This window comes from Hypomesus transpacificus, chromosome 15 (assembly GCF_021917145.1).
Source record: "Hypomesus transpacificus isolate Combined female chromosome 15, fHypTra1, whole genome shotgun sequence".
In the NCBI taxonomy this organism is placed as follows: Eukaryota; Metazoa; Chordata; class Actinopteri; order Osmeriformes; family Osmeridae; genus Hypomesus; species Hypomesus transpacificus.
The window spans coordinates 653,532-663,638 of NC_061074.1; the positions used below are offsets into that span (position 1 = coordinate 653,532).

Here is a 10,107-nt window from a genome sequence, read left to right on the forward strand (position 1 = left end):
TAACTGTATGTGCCCTGGACGCTATACATGTCAGGCTTTCTGAGTGCTGTGTGTATGTGTGCACGCGAGGGTGGTGCCAGCAGTGATGTCTGGGCTACAGCACAGTCTACCATAGCATCCTGGTATAGGAGGAGGAGGAACAACAGGGGGAGGTAGAGGAAGAGGAGAGGCACGAAGAGGAGTAAAAGTTGTGCAGAATGAAGACTTGGTAGAAGAGGAGGTGGTGGCAGGGGAGAAGGAGAGGAAGGTGGAAGGAGGGGAAGGTGGAGAGGAAGGAGGTGGATGAGGAGGTGACAGGAGAATGTGGAGGTGTTAGAGGTGGCAGAGGTGGCAGAGGGGAAGGAGGAGGAGGGCTATATGGAGCTGTTGGATGTGACAGAGGGGAAGGAGGAGAAGGATGGGGTTGATGGGGAAGTGGCAGGGGGCAATGTGGAGGTGTTAGAGGTGGCAGAGGGGAAGGAGGAGGAGGTGGCAAGGGGGCTTGGCACCTCCTCCTCCCCAGGGAGACTCATCTACACCTGGATGAAAGAGAGGGCGTAATGTAGGGGGACTGGCAGGATGATGGCTCGCTGGCAGGAAGGCACATTCACCACATGGGCCAAGAGCCAGTGACAGACGGGGAGTGTGACTGTATGACAGGTGGCTCATCGCTCTCCAGATCTGGGCTAGATGGGGGGCCAGTTGGCTCAAGGGGAGGGGGGAGTGAAGGACTGGCTGTAGACCCTGGAACACTGGTGTTTTTTCTGTCCTGTGGCTGGTAAATACAGACTGTTCCTTGACTCCAAACATACTGTTGGAACTCAGATGATAAAAATAATCTGCTAAATGAGTTAAAGCAGAAGTAGACATGTTCCTAAATTAAAAAGCATAAAGTACTGCGAAACGGATATGTCTACCAAGGGTGTCTGTGTTTGCAACATGAGCTACTGTACCATTAACATTGACATAACTATGGACACAGCCATAGATCTCTGTCAGTCTAGCTATCAGCATCCCCGGGAACAGCCTGCATGTCCACAGCCTGCAGCAGAGAGAGATAGCAGAGAAAGAGGAGAGAGACCGCCGAGCCAGTCTCTCCTGGGTGATATCTCCACTGTGATCTCGACCATGGAATGTTTATGGCTGTTCTGGCTTTTAGCTTCTGGTAGATACATGGATCAGTGTGTGTGTGTGTGTATGTGTGTGAGTGTGTGTTTGTGTGATTGTGAAGGTGTGTGCGGGGGTTGTGTGTTTTTCTCTGTGTGTGTTTGGGGAGGAGGTGTTCTGTATGTTTGTGACTGGGTGTGTTTGTCTGTGCATTTGTGTGTTGAGGTTTGTTTGTGTGTGCGTGTTTATGTGTGTGTGTTGCTTAAAAATGACCACACAATCTCTGAACCACCATCTCCAGAGAGAGAGAGTTGGAACACGAACAGTGACTGTTCTCTAAATGGCAGCCATTTGGAGGCAATGGGCTTCCACCGACAAACATATCTCTAACACACACTCTTGTCTCTGACTCAAAGGAGTTGAAACACAATAGTATGTGTGTGTGTGTGTGTGTGTGTGTGTGTGTGTGTGTGTGTGTATGTGTATGTGTCATCATCCCTCCAGGGCTGGATCAGTAATGACAGAGGACAGACACACATTTCCTGTCCTCGATGATGACCTTTGACCCTGTGTCAGTCACCTGACGTTTGACCCCCATCCCTATCACAGGCCTATAAGGCTCCTTCACCCCATCCCTCTCTCCCCATCCCTCTCTCTTACTGTAATGTATGTACTGGACTGACAGCCTGTCTGGCCAGCTGCCACAACGCCCTGAAACCATCTTCATGGAGTCTACAGCAATTGTGTTTGTCTGCAGTACAGACAAGCACACATTAGCAAGCTTGTGTTTTTACAGAGCTGTGTATTTATAGAGGATGGATGTACTGTCCACTGTACAGAGGTCGGGAAACATTTTAAAGTGGTGGTTCCAAACTCAAGGTCAATTTAGGGTACTCCGTTTTCCCCCAAAACGGACTCATGGGAACGCCCTCGTCTATGTGGAACGCCCTCGGAGAGCACCGGAGAGCTCGACGTGCACTTCCTGAATCCATCGGATTTTGGATAGTTACGGATACCCCCTTGGCTGTGATTGGTCTGCTAACGAGTGAATTGTGGCGGTGACCCACAATCTACGGAGAACCATAAACGAAAAAGAGTCTATCATATCTGTTCGTATCCGTCCGCATCCGTCCGTATCCGTCCGCATCCGTCCGTATCCGTCCGCCCGCCCATCCGTAAACGGAGTCGGAGTAGCATATAAAACCTCCAGGCTACTGGCTTATAAATACAGACCATTCCTTGACTCTGACCTCCAAAATACTGTTAGAACTCTGGACTTGATCTTCTTCGGTACTTTCTACATGCACTACTTGTCACTTTGGATTACAGCATCTGCCAAATGAATAAAATGTCCAAAATGTCCAGTTGACAGTGCTACACCGAGGACACGATGGGAGTGTGCTGCCTGTGTTTGTGTTGTTTAGCTAAACACAAAGGAGCCTGGAGCATGAAGTAGAATATAGAGAAGACTGAGGCCCCCTCTATACACACCCCTAACACCCCCCACCTCCACCACCACTCTCATACCCCATCACCCCACCCCACCCCCCCACACACACACACCCACCACCTTACACACACACACACACACACACACACACACACACACACCACCTTACACACACACAAACACCCCCCTCCCCCCCTCTATAATCCAGCTATGTCAAACCCTCCACAGGAAGCTCTCTACAGATAAGGAGACAGGAAACAGGAATTTTAACTAGGGCTGGCAGCGCTGTTAAAAATATCAACACCTTCAACCGTTTTTTGGGGGCGTTGTGGTGTGATTGCGGTGTGTGTGTGTGTGAGTTTGTCAAAAGTACCTGTTTGCTTCTACAACAGCTGTTTCCTGCTCTAAGATGAATAGCTGTTCACAGGAGGCCAAGCCACTGCCTAGGACTTAAGTGCACCTGTTTATATCCCCTTAATCATGTTTGAAAGGTGTGTGCACTAATATGCACAATGGCCAGCCAGCACATAATCACAGCCCTTATGTCCAGCATGCACACAAGCTAGTGTGAAACACACTAGCCAGAAAACACACTGGCCAGCAAACACACTGGCCAGAAAACATCATATACAGCACACACTAGCCATCTACACAACTATTCAGCAAACACTAGTAAGTCTACACACTAGCCAGTATACACACTACTTCTGCACATAGTGTAACATATACACTTCATGAAGCCAGTATAGACACTGCTCTGAAGATAGCCTTGCCAGCATGTAGTCATTAGACAATATCAGAGTGCATACCTCCCTACAGCTTGTAATTACCCTATGAATAACTGAACCTTAAGTGTGTATATGTGTGTACTTGTGTTTATGTGTGTTTGTACACATGCACCTGTGCATGAATGACTTAGAGACTTAATCATCCTGTATGAATAATTCAGGGTGAACCACAGGAGACTAGATGAGCACCCTGCGTGTTCTAAGCATGTAGGTAAAGGTTTTATGAAGCTGGTCACATGATGCACCACCACTCCTTCCACCCCTCCTCTCTCCCCCTACCCATTTGGCTCCTCTCTTCTCCCCCTCACCTCCTCTCTCCCCCCGAGCTAAAATGGTCACCATGGTTTATTTTTTCTCTGTGCGTGGTATAGACGACATGAAGACCATGGAATGAGAGGAAGAGTGGTTAACGTTAGAGGAAGACTATGCTGCAGGGGTGGGGAGACAACGGGGCTATCAGCCGACTCCTTTGGGCTTAGCTATTTGACTAAAACTCCCCACAGGCTCTAATTACCTACGCACACACACAAACACACACTAACACACACCCACACACACACATACTCACACACACAAGCACACCGACACAGTCGATGACTAATTGAGCAGCTCTGGAGGTCTCACAAGCAGAAACCAGTGTATTCTCTCTCTCTCCCCTCAACTGGTCGTTAACTAGTTCCTACTTGACCCTGATACCCAGATGAAGTGACTCCTCTAAAAATATCTCCCTCTGGGAACGGGGATGCTGGTCTGTGTGTGCGTGTCTGTGTGTGCGTGTCTGTGTGTGCCTGTCTGTGTGTGCGTGTCTGTGTGTGCCTGTCTGTGTGTGCGTGTCTGTGTGTGCGTGTCTGTGTGTGCGTGTCTGTGTGTGCGTGTCTTTGTGTGTATGTGGTCAGTCCAAAAGCATATAATGGCTAAGACAGCTAACAATAAGTACTGTTGCTAATGTAACAGACGTGGTCTTACATGTTCCGTCGGGGGTACTGTCCGCTCCGACCAGGAGTCGAACTAACCACCTCTGACTTCCCAAGCGCCACCACTACCAATTATGCCAATGAAAAGCTAGCGATTCGTTGATGCGGGTGGCCTCTTACATACTTGAGGAGTGAGTTTCACCACACACCAGCTACATTCACCCCTCAAACTCACTCCGGCCGGTTAGCTGATGCTAACCTAGCGATCCGGGTCACGGCAACAGTGTAACAGACGTGGTTGTGCCAGTTCCGTCAGAGGCACTGTCCGCTCCGACCAGGAGCCGAACTTACCACCTCTGACTTCCCAAGCGCCACCACTACCAACTACGCCAACGAAAAGCGTTGAGTTTCACCACACACCGGCTACACTAACACAGTGTTCTGTAGCAAACACAGTGTTCTGTAGCTAACAGTGTGTTCTGTTGCTACCAGTGTTCTGTAGGTAACACAGTGTTCTGTGGCTAACTGTGTTCTGTAGCTAACAGTGTGTTCTTGCTGACAAATTTTTCTGTAGAAAACACAGAATTCTGAAGCACTGTGTAGCTAACCCAGTGTGCTGTAGCTAACCCAGTGTGCTGTAGCTAACACAGTGTGCTGTAGCTAACCCAGTGTGCTGTGGCTAACCCAGTGTGCTGTAGCTAACCCAGTGTGCTGTAGCTAACCCAGTGTGCTGTAGCTAACACAGTGTGCTGTAGCTAACACAGTGTGCTGTAGCTTACCCAGTGTGCTGTAGCTAACCCAGTGTGCTGTAGCTAACCCAGTGTGCTGTAGCTAACACAGTGTGCTGTAGCTAACCCAGTGTGCTGTAGCTAACACAGTGTGCTGTAGCTAACACAGTGTGCTGTAGCTAACCATACTCTGATCCAGGAAGCAGACCTGAGGCTCGGCTCGTTTTCTTGTCAACCAGCAGGAGGCTGCGGGTGTGAAAGTGGATCCAATTGAATTTGAGTTTACCACAATGTTCAGTTATACTCCCACTGTGTGTGTGAGAGAGAAGATGAGTGACTGGGGGGGAAAGAGAGGGAGAAAGAAAAACAGGGAGGAGGGGTTAGAAAGAGAGAAGGTACCACAGAGAGGGAGGCAAGCAGCGGGAGATAGGAATTGAGCAAAAAGGAGGAAGAGAACGAAAGAGAAAGGGAAAGAGAAAGCACGGTGGAGAGATCATTCGAGAGAGCGGGAGAGAGAGAAAAAAGAGTGACAAAGAGGGGGGGGGGAGTTAAAAGAGGAGTCCTCTGTGCAATTCTGATAGACCTTGTCCCTCGATGACAAGCCGTCTAATAAGCTGGCTGGTCTGTAACAAATACTGTCCAACTACTGCACGCGCTCTGTGATTCTGCGTCGATCTCTTTGGTCCTACAGGGAGCCGTCTGCTGTGAGCAGCATTGTGAAGCGGACAATAACGTTCCCAGTAGTAATCACTGAACACATACCGTGGTCTTGGGAAACACCATGACACATGTGGTACATTTGGTTGCATCAGCATTCAAACTCAAGATCTAGCTTGACTCTGTGTTCTATAGCCATGACATATAATCCCTGAGCAAATGGACAATATATATGACGTGTTTCTGCACACTGTTTTTTCAGACTGTTTGTTCAGACTCAGCAATCCACTGCAGGTTGACTGTACTGCAGGCTGCCTTTACTGCATGCTGACTTGAATGCAGGCTGCCTGTACTGCAGGCTGCCTGTACTGCAAGCTGACTTTAATGCAGGCTGCCTGTACTGCAGAATGACTGTACTGCAAGCTGACTTTACTGCAGCCTGACTGTTTTACAGGCTGACTGTACTGCAGGCTGCCTCTACTGCAGGCTGCCTCTACTCTAGGCTTACTCTACTGCAGGCTTACTTTACTGCAGACTGACTGTTCTACAGGCTGCCTCTACCACAGGCTGCCTCTACTGCAGCTGCATCTCCCACATGCAAGCTTCAGCTGTGTAGCACAAGTGTGTGTGCCACTGCCAGATGATGAGCTGAATGGTACAGGAGTTGATATGGAGTGGTAGGGAGGCATACACAACTTTCACACGCGCATGCACGCACACACAAATTGCAAGACACACAGCTAACAACACATACAGGACACACAGCTTCCCAGGAGCAATTTTCTAACAGCAGACTGGATGAGATATCACCTCCATTAATGCCATCATTATCCTCCTGTGTCTAACAGCCTTCCTCAGTACACATTCAAAGACACACACACACACGGCGCTCTATACAGCACTGTTGATCAATGATACAGGATGTTTCTTGTGCTGTTTCTTGTTTCTGCACTGCTGGAGATAAATTTGCCAGGAAACAGTAGGAAGCTTTAATGAGTATACATGTTTCCTTGGTTACATCTGCAACATAAATGTCACTGTAACATATAGATCTATATCTTTGCCTAGCAAAACTTAACGAGAGTTTAAATCTATAACCACAATCACTATGACTGGATGAGGCACAAACTCACAAACCTACAAATGCACACACATGTAGACACACTGACACAGACACGTGCGCAAAACACAGATACAGACACACACGCAGACACACAAACACAGACACACAAAGACACACAATGGCTTAAAATCAATATGTTGTTTGGCCGGCTGGAAAGCAGTGTGCCAGAGCCAATCAGAAACAAGTATCATAATGTCCTAATTAGCTGCTTTTATCTCAATATCTTGTCATCTGTGAGAGGAGTAGGTCTCTGTCCTCGTGGGCGTGTGGGGAGAGCCCTCCCACCACCGCGAAAGCAGCCCCCATCTCCCCCTCCTCTCTGCCTCGCTTCCAGAACACTGGAGACCACAGCTAGAGAACTCCTACAGACGGAGACTGAGAAGCACAGGGTCGTGTGACTGGATGAGGAGTGTGATTGGCATCCCTTGCTATTTCAAGCTTTCTCACTACCTCGTTGTTTGGAGTGTGACAGTACTTTGTGCCGTTATGTGAGTCAACAGTTAAAAAGACTGACTGTCTTTTTAACAGAAAAAGACAAACAGAAAGAAAGGAAAAAAGACGTGCAGAAAGGTGTCTCTGGTACAGTCATCTAAAGAGATTGACAAGTTATCACACATGCATGACTATGACTCAAACAGTGACACACACACACACACCACCAGGAAAAAGACTAATATACTGATTACCAAATTATAATAGATTTGTCTTGAGTTGTGTTCAAAATACCTGTGTGCGTCCTTTTATAACATCTGTGAATGCTCATGAGACTGACATGGGACATCTTCTGCAGAAGTAGAAGTCTAACAATAGGAATCTCTCAATTTGTTTTTGTCTGCGTGTGTGTGTGTGTCTGTGGCTCGATTGTGTTGCAAAACGGGCAACTGTATGAAGTAGAGAGTTAATTGGATGAGCGGCTCGCATGAACTCTTCCTCCTCCTCCTCCTCCTCCTCCTCACCCTGCTCCCCTGTCCTGACCTCCTATTCTGTCACCGTGTTTTCCTCCTGCAATATCTCTGCCTGCAGAGGAAACGAGGGGGAGAAGTAGAGCAAGCCAGAAAGGACAAAGTAATGAGTTCAAGTGAGAGAGAGAAGATGAGAGGTGAAGACAGAGAGAAGGACAAAGAGACAGTGGGCTGAAAGGTAATCCTGCCGTACTGTAGCTAAAACATTGGAGATAATGAAGAAAAGTTTGAGTGAGAAGAAGAGAGGGAGCAAGGGAATGAACGTACGAGGTAGAGACAGAGAGAGAGAATGGGAGATAATGAAGGGACGTTAGAGAGCGAGGAAGAGGGAATGAATGATAGAGGGAGAGAGAGTGTAGTTGTGGTAAGGGTCTCAGGGGGGCTATTGAACACCTAATGCTGGTTCATGTGAGGCGTCTAATCAGCTGATTGGTGCAGAGACACTCAGAGAGCCATATAGTTGATGCTGCAGTTATAGCCCTGAACAGACCTCCATCAGCAAAGATCTACTGCAGCTCTCTGTCTCTCCCTCTCTATCCCTATCTCTCTCTCTGTCTCACTCGCTTTCACTATTTCTCTCTCCCTCTCAGTCTCTGTCTAGGTCTCTCCATCTCTCTTTTTTCTTTATCCTCATAGCCTAATTTTCAGGTAATAGTCGGAACAGACTTTGAGCACTAGAGGTCACTCCCAGTCTCAGCCCCAGCCTCACTCCCAGTCTCAGCCCCAGACCCAGCCTCACTCCCAGTCTCAACCCTAGCCTCAGCCCCAGTCTCACTCTCAACCTCAGCCACAGGTCAATCTGTCCGTAGGAGGATTAAAGAGAGTGGGCGTCTCCAGGATCGGAGGAGAGTGATTTGGAGTTGTAAACTTTAAAAGCCTCGTAAAAAGGCCTGTGTAAATCACTTGTGTGTGTATGTGCAAGACAGAGGCCACCTCTGTTTGCTGTAAATACTGGGATCAAATGACAGTGACCTGCTTACAGAAGGGTGGGCTTCATACAGAAAGTAACACAGAAAGTAACACTATATGGTATCCTCAACAAAAAAACACTGGTCCGATCAGCTGCTCACAGATTGGTGTACGCAAAAGGGTCATGTGGTCAGACAAGGTATCCAGACAGAAGGTAGAGATAACGTTCTAGAGAGAGGGAGAGAGAGGAGGAGGAGGGAGAGAGAGAGAGAGGGGGGGAGGAAGAGGAAAAGGAAGAAGAAGAGAGAGGAGGAGTAGGGAGAAGAGAGAGAGAGAGAGAGAGAGAGAGAGAGAGAGAGAGAGAGAGAGAGAGAGAGAGAGAGAGAGAGAGAGAGGATTGTAAAGGGAGAGGAGTAGGGGGAGAGAGAGGAGGGAGGGAGAGTGGGGAGAGGAATGAATGGGGTGAGGTTTAGGGAGGAGAGAGGAGAGAGTGAGATGGAGAGGCGTGGAGGGGGACAGAGAGCGATGGATTTGTCCCGTATTGCTGTCAGAGGACGGACCGAGACAGTGTCAAGCTGAGGAAAAGGTGCCTGCCAAAACATCATTCTGAGATTCACTTCACTCACACTTGCCAAGGTTGTTAATTTCTATGCAAATTCAACCTTGCCCTAACACTCACAAACACGCACACACACCGCCCGTGTGCGTGTGTCTCCAGGCCCTGTATTGGATCAACGTGTAGAGGTTATAGAGTGGCCTTGTAAAATGTTCTGACTAAGATTTCCAGAAATGTCAAGTCAGTGATCTGGGTTAACAATTCTGCATGTTGGTTTGAGTATTGATTAGGAAGGAGAAAAAACCAGACAGAGCAGAGAGAGAGAAATGAAGAGAAAGAGGAGAGATTTAGAGATACAGAGAGAGAGAGAGACAGAGGGAGAGAGAGAGAGAGAGAGAGAGAGAGAGAGAGAGAGAGAGAGAGAGAGAGAGAGAGAGAGAGAGAGAGAGAGAGAGAGAGAGAGAGAACCAGAGAGAGAGAGAGAGAGAGAGAACCAGAGAGAGAGAGAGAACCAGAGAGAACCAGAGAGAACCAGAGAGAACCAAAGAGAGAGACATGTACTGGACGCAGTGTGACCCGGTCTTAAATATTCTGTTTCCAGAACCAAGAACCACTTCGTCCAAAGGGAGCAGGTTGTTAACAGTTACGTGATGTGCTCAGAGCTCAGGGTGCGTACCTCAGGGTGATGCCCCTCCCACTCATGCGCCCCTGTGTCTTGGTGTGTTTTGGTTAATGAGGATGTCTGTGTTTGATGTCATCGAGAACTGTTCAACTTGATATGGAGCTGGCCAATCAGGATGCAGCGAGCAGAGGGCTCAGTCTGGTGTGTGTATGTGTGTGTGTACGTGTGTGTGTGTACGTGTGTGTGCATGTGTGTGTGTGTCATCCTGCAAAAGGGCCCTGGCTGCAGCCTTGCAGTTCTAGTCGAGCACTC

General features: G+C 48.4%; 1 protein-coding gene across 1 annotated transcript in view; it reads right to left on the minus strand.

The window, feature by feature from the left end:
* Positions 1 to 7,724: 7,724 nt before the first annotated feature.
* LOC124477875 (calsyntenin-2-like) overlaps positions 7,725 to 10,107 on the minus strand; it is a 114,763-nt gene continuing 112,380 nt past the window's right edge. The window contains exon 9 of the mRNA XM_047035945.1: positions 7,725 to 7,763. Coding sequence (XP_046891901.1) covers positions 7,725 to 7,763 — 39 coding nt within the window. The remainder of the gene's footprint in view (positions 7,764 to 10,107) is intronic.